Source organism: Phoenix dactylifera, chromosome 8 (assembly GCF_051530095.1).
Source record: "Phoenix dactylifera cultivar Ajwa chromosome 8, Ajwa_hap1_PhDact_Kaust_v1.1, whole genome shotgun sequence".
NCBI lineage: Eukaryota > Viridiplantae > Streptophyta > Magnoliopsida > Arecales > Arecaceae > Phoenix > Phoenix dactylifera.
The window spans coordinates 4,214,120-4,236,692 of record NC_143197.1 but is presented as its reverse complement, the minus strand read 5'-3'; the positions used below and the strand labels follow the sequence as shown (position 1 = coordinate 4,236,692).

General features: G+C 39.4%; 1 protein-coding gene and 1 long non-coding RNA gene across 3 annotated transcripts; one reads left to right on the top strand and one right to left on the bottom strand.

The window, feature by feature from the left end:
* Positions 1–2,474: 2,474 nt before the first annotated feature.
* On the top strand, positions 2,475–12,963 carry LOC103717508 (uncharacterized). 2 transcript variants are annotated; one of them, XM_008805932.6, is made up of 11 exons: positions 2,475–2,893; positions 4,290–4,465; positions 5,167–5,348; positions 5,516–6,250; positions 6,395–6,451; positions 7,069–7,432; positions 7,530–7,729; positions 8,772–8,848; positions 11,720–11,821; positions 11,956–12,142; positions 12,235–12,963. In XM_008805932.6, exons 2-11 carry the CDS (start codon positions 4,291–4,293, stop codon positions 12,322–12,324), a joined length of 2,169 nt encoding a protein of 722 aa, XP_008804154.3. In that variant the 5' UTR covers positions 2,475–2,893; position 4,290; the 3' UTR covers positions 12,325–12,963. The 2 variants fall into 2 exon arrangements, with proteins under 2 accessions (XP_008804154.3, XP_088558566.2); XM_088702440.2 differs by lacking the exon at positions 4,290–4,465 and having other exon boundaries at positions 2,644–2,893; positions 12,235–12,643.
* A 2,755-nt stretch (positions 12,964–15,718) lies between these two features.
* On the bottom strand, positions 15,719–21,153 carry LOC148702617 (uncharacterized). Its single transcript, XR_015967803.2, has 4 exons — positions 19,542–21,153; positions 17,999–18,079; positions 16,645–16,726; positions 15,719–16,112 (listed from the first exon to the last, which is right to left on the bottom strand). It is a non-coding gene; the product is annotated as an uncharacterized LOC148702617 (long non-coding RNA).
* Between the last annotated feature and the right edge of the window lie 1,420 nt (positions 21,154–22,573).

Below are 22,573 nucleotides of genomic sequence, written 5' to 3'. Positions count from 1 at the left end.
GTGCCAAACCTTGACAGGTGGTCCACCCAATTAACTGTACGTGAATTGGATTTCGTCACCCTCCTCGCTTTTATGGAACAAGATGGACTGAAGTCCGCTTCCGTCTGCTTCCCAGCAGGGAAGTGTTTGCAGGTTATAGAAACTGCTCTTGTCCCATCGATCAGACGGTCCTGATGAGCTTGTCCCTTGAAGCTGTGCTCCTTAAACGTCGTGGAAACTTGGTTGGTGTGAAAGCAACCTGTGCGTGAAATAAAAATGACCACGAAAACAGCCTTTCCTTGGTTTCCGGGCGAGGCTCTGGTCTTCCTTCTCGGAATTCGGGATAGCTAGTGAATCGGCTCTACGATGTCAAACAGCAAAATGGGGCTAAACTTTACCCAGTAGCCACGTAGTCGGACGCGTTGGATACACGTCCACTTTACCTGCTTGGGTTATTCATGCAAGACAGCGGATCGACGCTCGCGCAGGGTGGCCTTTCCGCAGGGGGTTCGGGACTTCGGGTTGCATCCAAAGCCTCAAGGCCCCAACAAATTTCTACTATCATCAATGCATTGTACCTAAAGAGAGTGCTTCAAGTCTTTAGAACTTTGCGTGTCTCCAAGGAAGACAGACAAGGTTAGCCACTGCTGCATTGAATGAGGACGAAGAGTATGTTAAAGACCATGTTCTTTCTCCACCCCGAGTTTCCTTAGAATGCAATTTTCTTTTGTTTTCGAATCTTGCCTACCCCTTCTCTCACAATATGTACAAATTCTGAAAAGAAAAAGGAAGGGTGTTTTTCTTTTTTTTTGAGAAGAGTGCCCATCCATTTAAGACATTTCTGTGATCCTAGTGAACATTTGGAAGAAAAAAAAATGTCGAGGAGATGCATAAGCCGCACATCTTGGATTTTGCAGTATTGCAGCACAGATCCTGACTCGAGTATTAACTGTTCCAAATCAACAAGATAGGAAGGACTAAGAAGTGAACTTTTCCTCTTCATTCTTTTATATAAGTCCAACAGGCAGCTTGTGGATTTAATCACGGTTGGCTAACATGAAGGGACTCCAAACTATATATCCTTCTTTAACGTTGAATTCCATGTTTTAGTGGCCCCTTGGACAAGTAAACTTAGCATTTTAACAATCCTAGGCTTTATGGAGCTTTACGACACTCATGAAGAACTCTAATAGCAAGTTTGTGTATATGCTCATTCGATCCTTACAACACTTAATAATTAGTTAATATTTGTGATAGAAAGGACCTCAACTCCTAGAATTTTGGAGCATATAATGAAATCAAAGAGCGGTCATTTCTTCATCATATTCTTGGGATTGCAGCTTGACAATTGGGTTGACAGCTGATATGCTTACGTCCTAATTTACCGACAAAACCAACAAGATCTGGTGAACATCAAGAGAGCGACGCAACCTCTAGTTTGGCTGCCGAGATATGAAATGGTTTAAGCTAAGACAATCTCATGTTTCTATAAATCTTGATAAACGGGAGTGCTCCAAACCAATCGCTGTCAGGATCTCCCTCATGGATTTGCATGCATGGTAGATCTAAATTTTGATTTAGATACATAAAAATAGTTTCAGTAGCTTCAGTTCTTGCTATGGTTGAAGTCAGCTGGCTTGAGATCAAACTCGACTCCCATGATGTACCAAAAAAGAAAAAACTCAACTCACATGAGCCAAGTGATCTAGATTCGTTGACCCTTCACTAGCTTGCAAGCTCTCGTGTCAATGGGCTGGGCTGGTCTGACTAGGCTGGACAAAGGCGAATGGTGGTAGGAAAGGAATCCTTATACCCATATCAATCAGGCCGGGCCCATTCATCGATTGGTAGTAAAAGTAAGACGAGCCCACTTTTGTACCAAGGCCGGTTTTAAGGCTTGACGTTCTTGGTCCTCCTTGCATGCGATCCAAACTCATCTCCTTCTAGGCTTTGGCCTCATCCCATAGACGTCTCCAGCATCGAAGTTAGCTCGTTTTATTGCTGGTAATTTTCGTGCCTATGTTGTTATTATTGTTGCTGTTGTTGCTATGAATTCATCTTGTCTTTTGCTTCTGTAACGATGAATGGTTAATGAAACACCAGCTTTTTGAGGTTTGGCATGCAATTTTCATGCTCTTCTGAAGCTGCAAGTCTGCAACACTTCAATGGTGATTGGGAAGGACATGGTAGCCCGGAGCTCAGGAGTATCGGTGCCCGCAATCACTGACGTTGGCAGTAGTGAGCGAGTCTTGCGTCGTTTAGGTTGGGCTACAGACCTGTAGACTATGGTCAAGTCGAATGGTGCTGGCTGTCCTTCTCCCTGATAAGCCAGGCAAGCCCCAGAATGCAAGCATGGGCAAAGCATGGGCAAAGCCTCCGCCCATATTTATTGCCGGCCGGCACCTGGCAGTCACTTCGCAGCAGCAAGTACGTGTATTCAGGCAACTAATAACCACATCTTCTCACCTCCCCGTAATCGTACCATTGCAACCTCCGTTTCTCTCTTACGCGACTCACGAAGCGTCCTCTCCTCCCCATGCTCCGGTGGTAGTACCAGCCTACCAGGCATTTTTTTTTCAAAAAAAGCCATCGTTAAACCAACCGGGCGGTGATCCGATCCCGAACGCTCCCCGTTTAAGAGGCAGCGGCGCTCGCTCGCTCGCTGGTCCGGGAATGGGCACGAGGAAAGGGTTCTTGAAGCGATTTTAAAACGAAGCTTTCTCCCTCCATCCTCGTTCTCTCCTTCTCTTGGGGTGAAGTCCCTCCGTTGCGATCCCAACGGATTACTCCCCCATTAAACCCTAAACCCTTTCCTCCTCTCTCCCTCCCTCTCATCGAGGTCTCTCTCTCTGCTCTCTCTTCGACGCGAAGAACGAGGGCCGATTTCTTCTCTGTTCGACGATCGCCATCGCCGGTATTGACCCTATCCTCTCCCTCTCTTTGTTTTAGGTAATATTTTAGGTTTTTATGGATGTGGTTATTCTTTCGGGCCTCTAGCTTGTATTCAAGTCGCGGGCGGGTTGGAAAATCGAGGAAAAATTTCTTTAAAAAAATTCTTTTCCCGCATTCTTGGGCGAATTCTTGGGTTTTTGTTCAACATCAAGAACTATGTTTTTTTTGTTTAAATTATCTTTTATCTTTGTTTCCTAGGGTTTTAAATAGTGAGCGATCTTAAGTATATGGCTATTTATTCTTTGTCCGATATTGTGTACATTGACTGACGAATTTTTAAGTTTTTAGGTTTTATGGATGCAATGATTTCTCTGCCTATAATCAATTCTGTCGTTTTTTCAAAAAAAAAAAAGTTAGCATCTAATGATTCTAGTATTTTGATAGTGAATTTCTTATTAATGCAGATTCGGATTGAAGTTGTTGAATGATGAATTTAGTAAAAGAGCGATTAACATGAATTACTTGATTACTTTATGAACAAATGCCTATTTGTTCTATTTTTGGTATGTTCTAGGGTTTCTATTTGCCACAAGATTTTTTTAAGTTTTCTCTCTCTATGCTTTTGCTTATTAATTTGATATTGTATGTATGGCTATGTGCTCTTCGTCTGATATGTAGGCAAGCAGATTTTTATGCGTTTAGGGTTTATAGGAAAGGTTTGTGTTCATAAAGCTTATTTTCTATTTTTAATTAGTTATCATTTAAGGCATTGGTCATAAATCAGTATATCCCTTATTCATGCAGCTTGCCGTTGAGGTTTATGATTGCTGAATGTTAATAAAGTATACTGTTTTTGAATTTCTCCATCTTTATATGAAAACCCGTACCAATTTGTTTTATTCCTTTGGTAAATTCTATTCAACAAAATTTTGTTTTTGATTGATTTCTCTCCCTCCACTCGATGCTTTCAATTATTAAGATGGTGCTATATTTTATCTAATTATTTTCTCTTGTCTGCATTAGCTGCCTAATTTTTAAGTTTTTAGAGTCAGTCGGTGCAAAGGGTTATGTGCCTACATTTAGTTGTCTCTTAGTTAGCATCTAAAGACACTAGTGATTAACTAGTGGCTCTTCTATTAATGCGACCTACATTGAGTAATATGATGGTGAATGCTAAAATAAGGATAATCTGCGGGATTGCTCCATATTTATTTGAGTATTTTGTAACCGAATTAGTAAATTCTTGGGTTTTTTTTCCATCCTCAAGACATAGGATTTTCTTTCTCTACCTCTTCTCCTCGTCTAATTTTTAAGCTGATGTTACAGCATGTTAATTTATGAATAATTTGTTTGAATCAGTTCTTCTTTGCATGAATTTAGGCTGATTTATTTTGTTTTTTTTTTTTTTTTGAGAAAAGCATGGGGAGAGGAAAGAAAACGCAGACAATCACAATGCCGGAGCGACCACCACGGTCTCCTAGTGGTGGGAACTGCTCTGCAACTGCAAGGAACTTGCACAAGAGCGATCTAGGAGGAGTAATCTTTGGATGCAAGCACAACACCATGAAGGAGTGTCTTTCAAAGCAATTATTTGGTTTGGCAGTGACCTTTGCTTTCATGATTTTGTGTTACAAAAAATTATTTGAGCTCAATTTTTTTTCATGTGGAAATTTTTGTTAGTTTCCATATTGTCTCTCTCTCTTTTGCGCATGTAACAGTTACTTGCGTATGCTTTTGGTCATATGAATTCGATATTTCCTTAGAAAGGTTCTTTGCTTGTCAGTGCAACTAAGTAAGTCTATTGAGCATCTTAGGTTGCTTTTTCTCAATGCCGAACAGCTAACAGAGGGTGGATAGATTCAACCCTGGCTGGTTAAACTGCCCCTAATCAGCAGATAACCGGCATCCAAAGAGGGTCTTAATGTCATTTGGTTGCTTGGAAAAGGATACAGAAAAACTTTTTTTTTTTTTTTGAAAATTGAAATTTCCATCTGCTTGAATGGCGGGAAAGCTAAAGTAGTATGAGAATGGGTTTTCCGAATTTGGCTAGACTATTTAACCAGAAAATCAAAGTCTTGTTTTTCCTAGGCAAATCTCTCCTTTTTTCTATTTTCCTTTTCCAAATATCTGAATAGCAAACAACAGATTTATATCATAATTGTCAGTCCATCTATGTGGAGTAATAAATGTGTTGGGATACAAATATTTTCCTAGTTTATATTGGTTGTCAGGACATGCGTATCATCAAAAACATCGTCAGTGATTCAGCAATGCATGTTCTGATTTGTTTTACAGGCTTACCCTCCTCGCATTTCTCATATGTGAAGAATATTGACCATGGACTGCCATTATTTCTTTTCAATTATTCTGATCGGAAGATGTATGGCATATATGAGGCTGCAAGCCATGGCCAGATGAACATTGACCCATATGCGTGGACTGATAATGGCATACACAGAACTCCTTTTCCTGCACAGGTATGATCGATGATGTATATAGCTTTCTTTTTATTTGTTTTTTCACATAATATTTGTCATTTGGAAGTACAATTGCAATGCTCATATTTCTGTTTGGGCATGATCAAGAAAAGATTTTTTTTTATTTATCATTCCTTCTCATTCGTTGGCTGCTTACTTTGTTCAAGGTTCATATCTACATCAAGATGCCATGCCAACCTCTTTTGGAAAACCAGTACAAGAAAGTCATTGGGGATAATTATCATAAAGTTAATCACTTCTGGTTTGAGCTGGATCATGCACAAACGAGAGGCTTAATTTCATTGTTCGTACCTTCTGTCAAGCTAGCTCCTGGTGGGTCAGGCAAGACTAATCCTTTTACACCATTTCCGTCTACAAAATTGAAGGCAATTGCTAATATGGAGCATGCGAACAATGGGGCTGGGGAACTAAAGAAGGATTCTACATCACCTGCTGGTTTGTCAGATATGAACAAGTTTTCATCATTTACCTGCGATGATGGGGATAGGGAACATGCTAGCTCAAGTAGAACATCAACTAGTGCTCCTGAAGAGAGGGAACCTAAGGAACCAGTTTCAGATTGGGAAGATTGGGATGACAGTGTTCAGGGTGTTCATTCAGATGCTAGTGTTGGTTTGGATGATCCGAGCCAGAGCTGTTCAGAACAGCATTTTGGCAAGGAACCAGAGACTGCAGTGCAGGGCGTGTTGCATAAGCTAAAAGAGCTGGCTGCGGGGCATAAGCAATCAACTGCATCATCCAAGGAGTGTGTAATTGATGGTTCAACTCCGTGCACATCTACAAATTTACTGGAAGAAAGTAGGCCTCCTGAGGATAACTTTGTTTCAGCTAAGATTGAGGAAATCACAACCACACCTGATCTATATCAGAGGAATGCTGAGGTAGTCTAACCAACTTTTCCCTCCTTAAAGTAGATTCCCTCCTATTTTTCTTCTTTATATTTATATTTATATTTTCTTTTCTTTTCTTTTTCTGTTCTTCACTCTTCTTCTGACCTGAAGCTAATTTACCCTTTCTCTTTATAGTTGGTGCAGATCATCAATAAGTTGACAAAAAGAGCTGCAGCATTGGAGAAGAAGCAGGTGTTGCCTTTTGATTTAATTATGCAAGTACCATTTCCTCTTTGGCATTGTTGTAAATAGCTGCAATAAGGCAAAACTCAAGATGGAACCCTTTGTCTTGCAATTAGGTTTCAGAGCTATATTATTGGTAGAGACTATTAAGAAATTGCATTTCATCGAATATGGGTGATTGTTTCAGGTATTAACCATGTTAAAATTCCAACTCACTAAATGAATTAATTTATGTCTGTCTCAACAACATTTGTCATGTTAGTACTTTTAGCCTATCAATCTGTGATCGTGAAAATGGTATGAAAGTAAGCTATATTGAAACAGTTACTGCCATGAGCTAAAATGGAACAACAAAATTTTGAAAATTTTTGAATAAGACCTGGAAAAAATAATTTGGAAATATGCTTTTGTTTGAACATACTTCATCCACACAATGAAAAGTGAATGCCTGAGTCTGGTTTTGTGCGGCGTTCAACATCATTTTGCTCTTTATTAATATAAAAATAAAAAATGTTTTATGGAGAATCACAGCCATCCGTACTCACTTTCGTGTGCATTGCATGTACTAAATGCTGGTTTGTATACTACTCTGTGATTGTCCCTGCTCTGATTACGTTATGTTGCAGACTGAATCAGATCAAGAAATACAACATTTGAGGAATGTGATTGAAGACTCCGGAAGAAAAATTCAACAATTGAAGGACCGAGTTGAGGAGCTAGAATCAAAGCTAAATCCTTCTAAATATCTTGTTGATGGCATATCTAGCAATTATGTTAAGCAATATTTGAGTTTGGAGAAAGTTATTTACCTTATAGGTGGTTTTAACGGCATATCCTGGTTATCATCCTTAGACTCATTTTCGCCATCAAGGGACACACTCACACCTCTTAAACAAATGGGATGTGCTCGTTCCTATGCATCTGCAGCTGCATTAAATGATAATATTTTTGTTTTTGGTGGCGGAGATGGGAATTCTTGGTTTCACACAGGTACTAATTACTTGATGTGCCTTACCAACTTCTCTTTAATATGCTGCTAGTTGAAGTAAATCTCATGAGGGCATAATGTTGTTATGCATCAATGAAGTTGAGTGTTACAACCAAAGAAATGATGAGTGGACTATGTGTCCTCACTTGAATCGTGCAAAAGGAAGTCTGGCTGGAGCTACTTTGAATGACAAGATATATGCTATTGGCGGAGGAGATGGATGTGAATGTTTCTCAGATGTTGAGATGTTTGATCCAGTTCTTGGAAGGTGGATCAGCAGCCAGTCAATGCTTCAGAAGGTGTGTTCATTTGTAACTGCTCTGATTAGTTATTAGGTTTTACTTAGGTTTTTTTTTGTGTATGTTTACAGGGGACCTAATTGTTAATATTTTCACTTGTGGTACCTAATTTTTTAGTCATCTGTTGGAATTCTCCTGAATAATATGACATCTGTTAGCCTTTTTTCTTATGCTTTGACAAGCACGTCTTCATATTTTAGTTTCTTTATCTGTGAAATGCATTTTTTTTTATTATGTCACCTTTCTTTTCTGCTAGATAAGACGTAAGTTTTCGAAAGACAGATGAGAAACTTTTTTTAAAAAATATTTATTTTGAGGCAGAAAAGACTGTAGCCCTGAATCTGACATTTGCAAGTTAAGGGCCTGTTTGGAAGATATTTAAGGATAAGCTTTCCATTTGGCCAAAGGGAAGGGGTAGCAGCTAGAGAGAAAAATAATTGAGGAGGCAACAATGTAGTCTGGCCTTCCTCAAAGCGCTTAATCCCAATAGGATTGTGGATTCCATTAGAAAGGAGGTTTCCAGTGCCCTAGTTCTTCTTGGGTTTCATGATCTTAAGTTTCCCTATTAGGAAGGAAACATCCGTTGCACCATTTTGGACTTGTTCTTAGCAGTAGCTATATATGGGAAATCTTCCAGACAAACTATGCATGCATCCAAACAGCCCCAAGGTGATTAAAATATACCAACACATAGAAGTGAAGATGAAATGGCCTGTAGATGTAAAAATAGTTTAGTTCAAAAATTTTCACATGCAAACATAGAGAGGCTTGAATGAAATATACATTTGATCTTAAGAACCACCGAGCCGACCTCGTTCGCTCGGAAGGACACAACCCCGGCCAGCCTTCCGAGTTCTACCCAGTCTCAAATTTGGCATGCATTAGGACCCAATATGCTTCACCATTGTTGAATTGAACCATAAAATTTTAAATGCCATTCTACTGTGTTTTCTTCTACCAACTCACTATTATATTTATGTCCTATCATTCTTTATGTAACAAAGTTTTTTATTTCACTAGTATGTTGAATTTATTTTTTCAGCGGTTTGCTCCTGCCGCAGCGGAACTTGATGGTGTCCTTTATGCTGTTGGTGGATATGATGGAAGAGGATACTTGCTGTAAGATATCTAACCACCTTTCAATTCTTCATAAAAATTAATTTTTTTTGCATTTCTTGAACCCAACTAGTTGGGATAAAGTTTATGTTCTTTTCTGGCCTCTAGACTTGTACATTTGTGTGTGTGAATGCACATGAATGTTCAGCAAGGAGACTTTATGTATGGTCATGATCCTCCCAAATAATGACATGTTGAAGGTTAGAATTTTTGCTGTTTTTTTTAAAAATTTATTTGATAATCTTTTTTTTTTGGATGCCCTTCAAAAACAAAAAGGAAGTTAGGATCAAGGAGAGTGTGCTTGCTGAAAATGTAAGTGCCAATATTGGCTCACCTCATCAGTTCAAGTAAAATAGGAAGAGCAGTTCTTTGGAACATGGTGTTGCGCAACTGTGCACATGGTTTTTCGAAGTGTTCATGCTAGGGCATGGATTTGATCTACGAAATGTAGGAAACTTTGTCTATTGCTAGGGTGTAAAGGATATGAGCTTAACTGAGCCAGGTCTAATTCAGGTTCGACTCATATTGTAATTGAGCCAAGATCAAGCCAGCTCTTTAATTTTGAGCCTAACTTGAGATGCTAGTGAACAACTCAATTAGGAGATCTGTTGAGAGCCTTTAGTCCCTTGCAGCTTTTATATATGTAACTTGAGAGAATTGCCATGGTTCTCTTTCTATATTCTGTTTTATGTAAAATTATGTTATTTTCAAAAATAAAATATCTTAATTTGTAAATAATTACTAAAATATAAATATATGCCAATCATTTATTTATTTGTATTTTGAGCTTAATTGAGCATAGCTATAGCGAGCCAAGCCTAGATCTAGCTTGGCTCATTTACTTGTTGAGCTGATTGCCAGTCATTTTGAGCTAAACAGAAGATATCCTTGAGCATCTTGCTTGTTTTCAACCCTATTTGTTGCCTTAAATATCTTATTATGATTGTTGAACCCCCTCTCACCCATCCTTTTCTCAACATCTTGTCTGTTATTGTCAGCATGGCCTTGACCATCGTGGTGTTCCATTGTTGTTGAGCACTGTGCTAAATTTTGCCAACCATTGTTCGTCACCTCACTGCAACCTACAACCCTACAAACCTGCCAAAGTCGGTCATCCACTATTTGCTCCACCTCTCCTTTGATCCACTTTAGTTGGATGGTGGTTTGAGTTGGTCTAATTAACCGGCAACCTGTTTGGGTTGGACAAATCTGGTCAATTGGCATTTTGAGATTAGTTTGAGCTAGGCTGGCCTCAACCGTACCCCAACATGTAGCTTATATATATTAACAATATTTTACATTTTCTATCAAGCATGGACTTGAATTCATGAATATGAGATGTGAATATGAATATGAAAAAGATATGCCAATATGATGTCTTGAAAAAAAGAAGGATATGGTATAGCTAAGACATGAGACTAAATGATTATATACTTCTTTCACATAGGTAAAAGTCATGCGTTAAGCATAATGGCTCGTCATAATTATATAATCCATACTCTAGACCATGATACGCCGTACTGATCCGAACTAAGCAGTACAGGGCATACTGTACCGGTTTGGTACCGGAATCCAGTACGGATGGCATACCGACACTCGTACCTCAAAAAAAATTCTGTACCATATTGATATTGTACTAGTGCGGCACCGGTACAGGTCCGGTACCAAGACGGCGAACCTTGCTCTAGACATCAGCACTCAAACTCCATCATTTGGTCATTGCCATTCCTCATAGATCTCACTTCATACTCTGTACAATAACATCTGTGTTATACAATCTAAAATTAACCATCCATGATGCCCATCATTAAAAGGTCAACATCCATGGAGGTACTTGAGAAGTTGCCAGTCTTTGTTTTTTGATAAAAGGTCAACATCCATGGAGGTACTTGAGAAGTTGCCAGTCTTTGTTTTTTGATAAAACATATGATACTTAGAATAGGCATTCAACACAGATCCTAGCCATATCCATCAAGTGTCGATATTCGATACATGATATGTTATTTAATGTATCACTATATCCTAGTATTCAACCATCAGTTGCCAATCTCATTGCTTTATTCCAAATTTTTAAGTGGTTTAGGACATGTCAGAAACATGTAGTATTAGAAAAATAGGTAGAGGAGGGAGATAAAAGATGGTTAAGAGCACACCCTTTGCTTGGATGGGTTAAAATTTTAGAAGATATGGCCTTTACATGTAAATTCTATGAATAACTTGTTGGGTAAATTAGGCATGTCAGGTTTTTCTTTGATAAAAAATTAGGCATGTAATGCTAGTTGTAGCATTGTCTTGTGAAAGACTTGGTGCAATCTGCTGGTCCCATCTATAACGGCACAGAGCATCTGCATAACCTTTCATGAATTTGCAAACTTGAGGAGATTGGTTGAACTAAGGGATTGAATCATTGAATCTGTATCCTGCCTCAATGCACTAAGGATGTGTTTGATGTTCCTTCTGCTTTATGAGATGAGAAGGTGGAAACTAGGATTTTTAACTTATGCTAAGAGCACTTTTTTGACTTTTCTCCTCACAGGAGCACTTGATACCAAACGCCCTTTTTTTTTTTTTGAGAAAAGTACTTTTTGTGATTTGAAAGTCATGAAAGTACTTTTTTGAAGCATTACCAAACATGTCCTAAGCATGAGTATTTCTGTTGATGAACTTGTCTTTGGAATGCAATGTTTGTATACTCAATCATCAAATCTGTATTAGTGATCCTTTGCATTCTTGCAGCTCTCCGATGTCATCAATATTTCCATTTTTATGATGACTCGTTACTGCGTTTGCATATGAATCTACCTATATTCTTGAGTTCGAGTTTGATTGCTTTTTAGAACAATTGATCACCAAGATGCTCTCTCTTTTGTGCAGGTCAGCTGAAAGATACGATCCACGGGAAGGTTTATGGACCAGGCTTCCAAGCATGAATACGAGAAGGGGCTCTCACTCATTGTCAGTCTTCAATGACAAGCTGTAAGTATTTACCATACTGTATGAGCTGGATTTTTTCTTCCAAGCTTTCATTCATGTATCAGTTGTTTATTTGATCTTTTTATTCTTGGTAAACAAAGAAGCTTTGCTCATTAGACATTTCATTTCTGGTTCAGATATGCGACTGGAGGGTATGATGGTGACAAAATGGTTTCCAGCGTTGAAACCTTTGATCCTCATCTTGGTGCTTGGATGATTAAAGAACCAATGAATGTTGTTAGAGGATATGGTGCTGCTGCGGTGCTTGGTGACACCTTGTTTGTTGTTGGTGGGCTTAAAGATGGACAAACTATTTTAGACACGGCATGTGATTTTGACATTATCTTTTATTTTTCTTTGCTGAGTGATCTGCATGGGCAAACCAACTAATCTTATGTCATGCTTTTTGTTGAAAGGTGGAATCCTACAAGGAGGGGACTGGTTGGTCCTCATGTGGATTTAAGGCAATTGGGAAGAGGTGCTTTTTCTCCGCCGTTGTCCTATGAGCATAATGGTTAAGCTTGTTGCTGCAAGGTTTTGGTAACTGATATTAAAACATTCGTTGATTCCCCCAACAAAAGATGGTGAAATATTTTTGAGAAGCACTAATGTACAGTTGCGGCAGTTTTTGTTGCTTTGCTCGGTGATCCGCAACATTTTCCGTTGTAAGCCATAATATAGATCGCATTCATGGCGTATGACATCCAATTGGTGCGAGGAATGAAAAAAGGAATGGAACCGGGCATTTCCTTTAACCTATCAACGTACTATCTTGATGGTGTAGTTAAGTATGCAGACCTAGATATCCAAAAATAACTTTTGCGATTTACTGTATTGATGTGTCAATTATCCATGGGAAGGGAATGCGTGCAGCAAGGTTAGCAGCAATGTCGTCCCATGTGTGTGAGATGTCCTATTGCTTGCTTTGTTGGTGCAGTTCAAGGTAAGACGGGGACTGGCAGCAGTAACGTGTTATCAGGATGCATGTCATGCATGATTGCATGTCATGCATGAGCTGCGGTTGCACTAGGCAAGTCCGAGGTGTAGCATGGTGTGGCTACCCGGTTCAAAGATGTATCTCCCCTCCTCAATGATTTATGCATAGAGATGCTATAATTTTAACGAAGAAAAATCATGTTGAGATGTAAGTTTAAAATTTCTGACGATGCCTTATTTTATGTTCCAGAAACATTTCACTTTAATATGTTGTACGCTGGCAGATTAATCTCTACTATTTCAACTGCTTTCTACAGCATTCCAGTACAACAAAAGGGGGAGAATAAAAGGCAAGTTAAGGAAATTTTTAGGACCTTAATTTATGAAGTAATCTGTTTGGAATTGAGAGTTCCAATCTGAAAACGTCATTACAATTTTTTATTTTTTGAGAGTGTATAAAAGTCTGTTGTGAAAAGCACCGTAATCATTATTTGGCCGGCGTGCCCGATGTGTAGTGTGTGAACAGCTCGCTCACAAGTTGATGTCTGCGCATTGAGAGAGTAAAATATTAAGATGTTTACAAAACCGTAACTTGTTTGGTCATGGTGCGGTTTACATGCTTAGACTCCGTCTTCCTCCCGTCCGGTCTCCTAAAAAGAAACCGGAGACGTGCTCGAGAGTAAAATTCCAAGCGGATTCTAAGGTGTCCGGTGGAATCTCCTTGGCCTTTCCTTTTCAATCTACGTCTCTCAGCCTCTGGTTTCCTTTCAGAAACACAAGATGGAAAGAAAAGCAAGTCTAGAAAACGTGGGAAAGAAAATCTGAGATAGGTACAGTGCGTGCTGAATGCTGATGCCCGTCTCAAGCAGCTACCTGGCTTACCGTAAACCCCTCGTAACTACACAGGTTGTGGGCAGCAGTTTTTTATTTAATCTCTATGGAATTCGGACCGGCCCACTTCAAATCTATTTTTAGGTATTTATGAATATGGATCAAGCCCAGCCTGTATTCTTATATTATTGCTGGTTGTTCTAGTCCAACCTACAAATTCTATAGAATTTTCAGACCAATTATTCAAGCCAGCTTTGAATGCCTTTTTTTTTTTTTTTTTTCTTGCTTGCTTAGGTGTTGAAAGATTTTGTAAATGCAATCGAGAAGAAAGCCCGGGTGGTGGGGCAGGGGATGCCTTAATCAGTTTACATGCTTAAAAACCAAGATAAGGATGGTGAAGCCATTTATTTTCTTGACAAGATTCAAGAATCATATATACATTCTCATGTATTCACCATTAGGCATACTTACCTTTTATCCCTTCAACCAATACAAACAACATATACATATAATTCATGACTTGATTCTATTCTGGAACACCTGTCATGATACTGGTTAGGCTACGTACATTAAAAAGAAAAAAATTGCATAGGCCTACTAATATGTGGCTTGTAACTCAGTTGTCAACATCTCTCACGTAGCGGATTATAATTGATACTGACCTTCTTGTGCCATATGGTAGAATGAAACATTTCGCGTGCATGAAACGATTGCTGAATATCTGTAGTTGTTTCACAAGCATATTAATTAGATTTTGTTGCCATAATTTAACAATCATGATTAGCCCATAAAAACTAGAAATACTAAAGTACATGACAAATGAACCAATGTCGTCTATAATTTTTTTTTTTAATATGATAGTCAACTAAACAAAAGAAATTTCTTTACTTACAGGAGCCTTGTTACTTCCACAACTATCTTTCCATATGCATTATGATGATTCCAGCGACCTGAACACATTTTCAAATTGGTTGACATATGTCTCTAGAGTAGGTAATTTGCATAAATGTCTTTGTCTAGCGTCGAATGAATGGTGATAGCCGACACCAAATATTTACAGGCAAGAGCTGCACAAAGATGTAAGTCATAATATATATATATATATATATATATATATATATATATATATATATATATATATATATATATATATATATATATATATATATATATATATATATATATATATATATATATATATATATATATATATATATATATATATATATATATATATATTATAGAACTTCTGGTTGTGAGGCCAAACCTCAACCGCCCTGCAAAACAGAGTCCTCTATCAATCACGAGAAGAGTATTCAAATATCGTAGAATTTAAGAGAACAGGGTACCGGGCCAGGGTTACTGAGCCTTTCCTTGTATAACCAGCCAGCAACATGATTTGCATCTCAATAGAACAAGATGTGTCAAAGGAAATACACTTCACGGGATCCAGGAGTATCTAAAAATATCAACTAGGTAGAGTTAATTGGTCATTTATAACAGTATATTTGTTTAGAAAAAGCTAGACTCTGAAATGGAAAGAAATGATTTCTGTTCCAGCCATTTAATTGAAGAAAGTCCTATTCCCAACTCGAGAAAGGTAATGGGAATACAATCTTATTATGATTAAAACATTAAAAAATGGTAATTCCAGTTTTTATTTCAGTTAATTTCGATTTCGGCCACCAACCAAATATGCCTTGCAATCAGCCAACCGATTATTATGTCAAAGTCACCTACGATCCAAATCTTGGCGGCCACCTCTTTTCAGCTTTTAAGATCCTGGTAGCTTCTGATACTTCCTCATGGCACTCTTGCTTGGGTTTGCAATAGAATAACCGTCTGCATGAGTCACGACATAACGAGCACCTAACATTGACCGTTCAACAAAGCGAATCACTACCATTGATTGCAAGCCTAGCAGCTCGTGTTCCGAGCCCTACTTGGTTATCTATTCAACCAAGTAACACTTGGTAGCTGTACAGCGATCATGTTTCCATCGTAACTTCCATTGTATTAGCCTCTCAATTTCCTGAAGGGAATAATCCCCTTTACGACATGTCATCCCCAGCTGCAATATAGCTTCGACAAATTCATGTCCTTGCCTCTTCATGGCCGACAAAACATCAGACGGAAATTTCAAAAAAGTTATATAACACCATCAGTTTTCACAGATGACATAAGACACCTTTATGTCATGTAAGACACTCGGCAGAACAACTAGGCATCTCCGCTGCTACGACAAGTTGTCATCTCCTTAGTAGTTACGGAGCAAATGACTTCTGGTTTGCTTCTGGCACCAGCCTTACAGACGGCGCCTTCAGACACGTAAGGTACGACTCTTTGCAAAGAAAAAAAAGTCACAGCAGCTGGTTTTTAAGTTGCAGACGAATCGGGTCCTGTGGGCACATGACGGGCACTTGGAAGACCACGCCTTACGCTGTGCAAGACACCGCACAGCACCGTGGCATCTCCGCTGCTACGATACATCCTCGTCCCTCTCTAAGTTCACGTTCACAAAAACCACCTGTAGAAAAATGCATAGCATTCAGTACTGTCAATTTTTTACATTTGCAAGCTATTTAATGGGCATGTATGGAAAGAAGAAAAAAAATGACAATGGAGATGATGAATCTATTTACTACCAAAACTACAAATCTAACAAACAAAGGAAAATTTGGCATGCACCGGAAATAATGTTCAAGATACAATCTATTGGGAAGGGAGTATTTCATGCGCATATATATCACTACCGGAAATAATGTCACTACTTAATATACACAGTCACATATATAAACCTACTACACCCAAAAACAATAGAAGAAAAAGCTTCAAGCTAGCCTATAAACTAGGCTTTTGTCTGCAGGGATTAAGATTGGGTGCTGTGATATAGTGGTCATTTCATACAAAACATTTCCATAAGCATAGCTTAACATACATGCTGGTGTAGAAGTTGGACCCTTTTATCACAATGTATTCTACAAAGAATAATTCCTACAAATATTTTTTGAAAGCATACTGCCTGCCTGATCAGTGAACAATCAAGCGAAAGGCCTTACCATTCTCAAAGCCCAAATATTTTCCTGGTGATTCCCAATCATCTTTGTCTGCATTAGCTTCTCAATTACTTCCTGGTCATCCCTGAACGACAAGCAACTGTAAATCATCCTCGTAAATATATAGCCATTCACTAACAAGATCATGGTAAGTACATTATTGAGATTTACTTCCACATCTCTGATAACTAACAGTAGCGCACAACTAGATACTTTGCTCCATATATCCACTTCTGCTTTGACATAATAATAATAAAAAAAAAGAGCTACTCGAGTCAAACATTTTTTTTTTGTGCTGAAGCCGTTCAAACTTCTGATTTAAGGGCTATATTAGTTTTGTAAACAGGTAAATAGCAAAAACATCTACTTAGGCTATTACACTCCATTCTCTAATTATTTCCCTGACACTTCTAATCCACATCTTAAACAAACATCTCTTTCTTAGTTTATTAAATCTATACTATTTATATTTCAGAAATTCATGTATCAAGGGTAATCTTTGAAACTAGCAAAACTATTTCATTTAAAAACAAAAACCTAAGCATCATTCTTGTTTCCCTTTTTACTTTCAACTCCTGCAACCAGATCCACTATGGTGCCTCCAAAACAGACTGTTTTTGCTAACAATTCAACAAAATACAGCCTGTGAAGATCCATCAATAGAAATCCTTGCCAATGCATAACATATTGCTAGCAATTAACACCTTCGTATATGAACATATGCATCAGTTTGTATATATGTATGTTACATAAATAGGAAAAAAATCATTTTCCTTATTGTCATAGTTTAAAGCCATGAATTAAAAATTGACTTCAATGTAGATAAACACATTCAGATGGTCACAAACTAAGGAGCTCCTCGACATGACTATAACATAGAAAACAACCAATCAATAGGGAAAATAACTGAGAATTAATCTTCACAAATGCAGAACATATTACAATGACAATAATGAACATAAACTTCAAGTGTATGCAAATGAGACACATTATTTGCATGCAGTAACAAACATCAAATGCCGCCCAAAAGCTAAATAAATTTCTGATGGATATAAAAGTGAGAATCAAACAACATATGAAACTAAAAAGCAAAATATACCTGGACCACATTACATGGTATAAGGGCAAAAGCCTAAGCTTTTTAAATTTTGGTTTTTGCTCCTGAATTTTGACAATGACTGACACAAGCTTGACAAAAACTATCAACCTATGAGTTTATGAAATCATATATCCAACAACATGAGAAGCATGGCCAGAGCAAATGCACTGTGCCGTGGGGCTCATTCTATACTTTTCTAAAAGAAATGCAGTATCATCTAAAAATTAACATAAATTTCAGAGGAATTGAAGAGAATACCTTTGCCATCAAAATGATTGCCTAACAGGAAAAGAGCTAACTGCACCTGCATTTTTTTGCTGAAGCCCCATATGAATTTTCCTGTCATAAATTTATGGTCTGAGTAACTTTTGAGAAGGCATACTTTAATCACAGTAGAGATTCAAATTCACAACAGCAAATGACCAAAAGGAAGATGGGCAAAGCCATGATGAGGAAAATGCTTCCAGCTGCATGAGATAACAAGTACAGAAAAAAAAAAACAGAGAGTACCATGGGAACAACTTGGAGAAAAGTTACCATCAATTTCTTTGTTTTCAGTCTGTTAATAGACAGTTTCCAATGGTCTCCACATTGTTTTCCATGTCATTCCCACTACTTTGGCAGCAAAAGGAATGAAACCTCAATGAGTTTCCAGAGACACACTTAATAGCACATGCAAGATGATCTCCAGTGACTATGGCAGTAACATAGCCAACTACATATCCACATTTGAGAAATTTTTGCCAGAGAATTAATTAGTTATCCTAAATTGCAAGCGTTCAGTAACAAAAACTTTCCATAAGCCACAAAAATATCAGTCAAATTTATCCATCAAGCAATTGTATAAATTTACTTCAAACCTGCCATCTCTATAGTTATGTTTACTAAAACTAGCTTTGTAGTTACATGCACAACATAAATGTCATACGAATGCACAACTGCACAATAATAAGGTGTGATTGCATACTAATGATGCATGACTGCATAATAACAAGCGCATGATGGCATTACCCAAATTACTTGATAAACATATGTTTGCACATGGTATAGGAACAACCATCATAATATTTGTTATTTTAAGTCTTTTGACATCAAACTGTGAGGCCAGAACTCCGGAATCAAGACAGCTCTACAGAAAGACTGAGCAGAATTTTACAACTGGTTGCTATTATAATGAAATATCTGTGCTGTGATGCCAAATCCTGAGCACCACAACTTTACAAAACAAGGAAGAATGCCATGAAGCCTACAAAGTCCAGAATATTAGTCATTATTAAATATCATGCAGCCCTAGAGGAAACCTGCAGTCTCTATTCGATTATCAGCTGCATACAAATAAAAAGAACCAACCCCTCCTCGCCCCTCCCTCCACCCTCCACCAAAACAGAGACCAAAATAATAGAAAAATTAGCACTCTGGCATCCTCTATATTCTGAAAATGTTAAGATAAAAGAAAAGATGATAATCTATTATCCACCAAACAACAGTCTCCAAGGCACTAACTATAAGATAGTGTCAAATTGAAGCACGGTTCTAGACCTATATAATGAAATTCAACAACACAAGCAGGAGAGCAGTAGGGGTAACAAAGATTACATTGATATAAGATAAAGGAAAAATTAACATGACAAAAACAGGAAAAAAATAGAAGATTTACAATGGCATAGCAAAAGATAAATTTCTGTGGATCAAAAGCCAACACAAGCATCTCCTCAAACAGATCAAAATAATATAACTCCTGAATCTAATCAAACAGATAAGCACTCAAACCCTAAGAATTCGGCTGAGGGTGGGAGCTCACCTCCAGAAAATTCCAACAGGGCCCTTTCATATGAGACAAACCAAGTCGTCTTTCCTCAGGCTCTCCATGTGGAAGCCTAACGACTCTGAGCACTCGCTAAGCGGTATCAGGAAGTGAGGTGGAGGAGACTTGGGACGACGGTACTTGTCTTCTAGGGCTCGGGCTGGAGATCGGGCTCTTGGGAGGACCAGCTGTATAGATTAAGGCAGGGACAGCAGCTATTGCAGCCTTCAAAGCTCGTCATCGAGGCACTGCGCAGGAAGAGCCTGGGACCGGAGAAGCTCATCCTCAGGGCGCTGGGCCAGAAAGGAGCAAGAAGCTCATCCTCAGGGCGCTGAGCCAGAAAGGAGCAAGAAGGTCATCCTCAGGGCGCTGGGCAGAAAGGAGCAAGGCTGCAATGGTGCCTGAGGGAGAGGCCGCAGACAAAGCACGGCCATGGGATCTTGGGAGCTCAAAAGGGCACTGAGGCCAAAAGAGCTCCGCAAAGACAGCGATGGCGGCAGAGGGAAGCAACCGGTCGATAAAGCCGTGGGATCTTGGAGGCTCATCAGGATACTTCAGCCAGAGGAGCTGTGCGAAGACAGCGACAGCGCAACGGCAGCCAGCAGATGCGGCCATCCGGTCTTGGAAGACCACCAGGGTGCTGAGCAGATGCGACCCTTGAGTCGGATTGGAGCAGGTTCATGAGAGTGCCGGCTGGAGGAATCCACCAAAACGGCCTAAAGAATGGCAGGCCAATCAACGCGACCATGGGCATATCAGATGCTCAGTTCATTAGAGCAATGGACCCGGAAGAAACAACGATGACGGCGGCAATGCGGGCGGAGGGCATGCCAGCCAACTGACATGGCCATGGGCATCCTGGATGCTCGTTAGGGCACCGGCCGAGAAGAACCAACGATGATGGCGACCGCGGCGGAGAGCATGAAGGCCAACTGATATGGCCATGAGTGTCTCGAATGCTCATTACCCTGCGGGTCAGAAGAGCCAACAATGACGGCGATCGTAGCGGAGGGTACGGCGGACAAGCGACATAGCCATGGTCGAGGCATCAGGACGGCCGGGGCCATGGCAATGGCGGCGGATGGAACGGCGGCCAGCCGACACGGCCATGGGGATCTCGGATGCCCATCACGGCATGGAGGCCGGAAGAGACAACAAAGACGGCGATGGCGGCGGACGGAGCCATGGGACTCATTACGGCATGGAGGCGAGACAAGCCAACGACGACAGAGATGGCGGAGGAAGGCACGGCAGCCTACTGTCCTGGCCATAGGCGTCTCGGAGGCTCATCAGGGCGCCGAGGCCAGAAGAGCCAACGGGGATGGCTTCGGCGGCCAATCCCTCGGGCATGGGGCCCTCGAACCATCCGGAGGAAGAGCTCCGCGACGGCAGCCCCAAGAGCGGCCGATCGCAGAGGGCCGCCCCGTCGCAGGCGACGAGCGCCTCGAGGCGACGGCGACGGCGAGAGAGAAAGGAAGGGAAGACGACCCATTCATAGCATCGGAAAGGGGATCCGAAGGAGGACATTTTGGTCATTTCATGAATTGGTCGGTTACCGTTCCTGTCAACTCGTACTGGGTGAGCTAGCTTCTCGAGGGTTCGCCTCCTCGTCTTTCGGGATCCAAGGCGAATGGGATGAAGAAGGCATCCGCATAAACGTTTCGTTGGTTCATCAAATCTGCGGTCTGATTTTCATTTAGTTCTCCACCATTTACACTGTGAGAGCGGTGGGAGTACCGGAAGAATTTTTTAAAAATTTTATTTATTTAGTTCTTTCTTTTAGGAAGGGGGAGCACCCAACAATAGAAGAATCATAATGGCATGTTGAGATTTTTTTTTTTCCGCACCAATCCAGAATTTTTATTGGGAAATTCCAACAGGTCGAAATCTTGAAGAAGATAATCTTATTTATTCAAATCTCAAACTCGAGATCTCTTAGAAGTCTAAGCAAAGAGGTGCGGCCATTTAGATGCCCAATACATAAATATAAAGAAAATATCTACACATATTTATGCAGAAGTTGCAGCCATGCAATTATTTCCTGAAAATTTTACTTCTAAAGTATACGGAGCAATAGTGTCCATTGTTTAGTGACAAACCTCTGAGATACGATGTCTTAAAGAGAGAGCTTTTTATTACTTTTTCGGAAACTAGATGCTGAATAAAGGAAAGATACAAAAATAACTGTCCTCGATGGAAGTGCATCCACTGCGTAGATGTATATTGAGAGAGAGAGTTAGGGGAGGGGAGAGGGGGGTTTAATTATTTCCATACGCAAGAGAAGAAGATAAAAATACTAAGATAAGTTTTATAATGACAACAAAAGCTTATGAGAAAGTATGCAATTATAAGGTAAACTCCACAGTAGGTTGAACATCCACTGGATATTATTTCGAGGTTATAGCAACAATATTTGGAAAGAGGTTGGGCCTCTATTCGCAGGAATGTAGATGAGTGGCAGAATGATTATTAAGAAACTAGAAGAGCAGACTGGCTGCTAGTATTAGTAAACTAGAGAGTAGACCGGATTTCCATTCTCTAGGTTTGCACCAGCTTCGGATTGTGACTTTCGGGACTTTTGAAGTGCTGGATAAATGTTTCTGTTGTTCAGTAGTCGAAAATGTGAAGACCTTAATACCTCTTAGCAACCTCTCCATCTAATGTGATTCAAATCCTACAGTGTTTTTACACGGTTCATCTGGCACCAGTAGATTCATCAATTATACTATTGTACACAGTTTAGATTAATTGTGTCGAAAGCCGATTAAATCATGAGATACACTAACCGTCCATGCCTCCATTAATGGGTGTCCATTTGTGCAGCTCGATCATCCTTCATGAACATGTGCCATAGTATCCTCTAATCTATATAGGTTATGGGCCAAGTTCGTTTTGATACTATTTGTAACAACTAAAAATACGATCCAAAATAGCTAGCCGAAAATTATTATTTAGATTTTTTTAATTGTATATAAATATCTAAAATATAGATAATGAAAAATCGATGTGAGACTAAATATATGTCCGGG

Excerpts from the sequence above, each read along its gene's own strand:
- LOC103717508 (XM_008805932.6), top strand. The coding sequence starts at position 4,291 with ATGGGGAGAGGAAAGAAAACGCAGACAATCACAATGCCGGAGCGACCA. Across the intron at positions 4,466-5,166 it reads TCTTTCAAAGCAATTATTTG|GCTTACCCTCCTCGCATTTC; the intron begins GTTTGGCAGTGA and ends TTTGTTTTACAG. Across the intron at positions 6,251-6,394 it reads TATATCAGAGGAATGCTGAG|TTGGTGCAGATCATCAATAA; the intron begins GTAGTCTAACCA and ends TTCTCTTTATAG.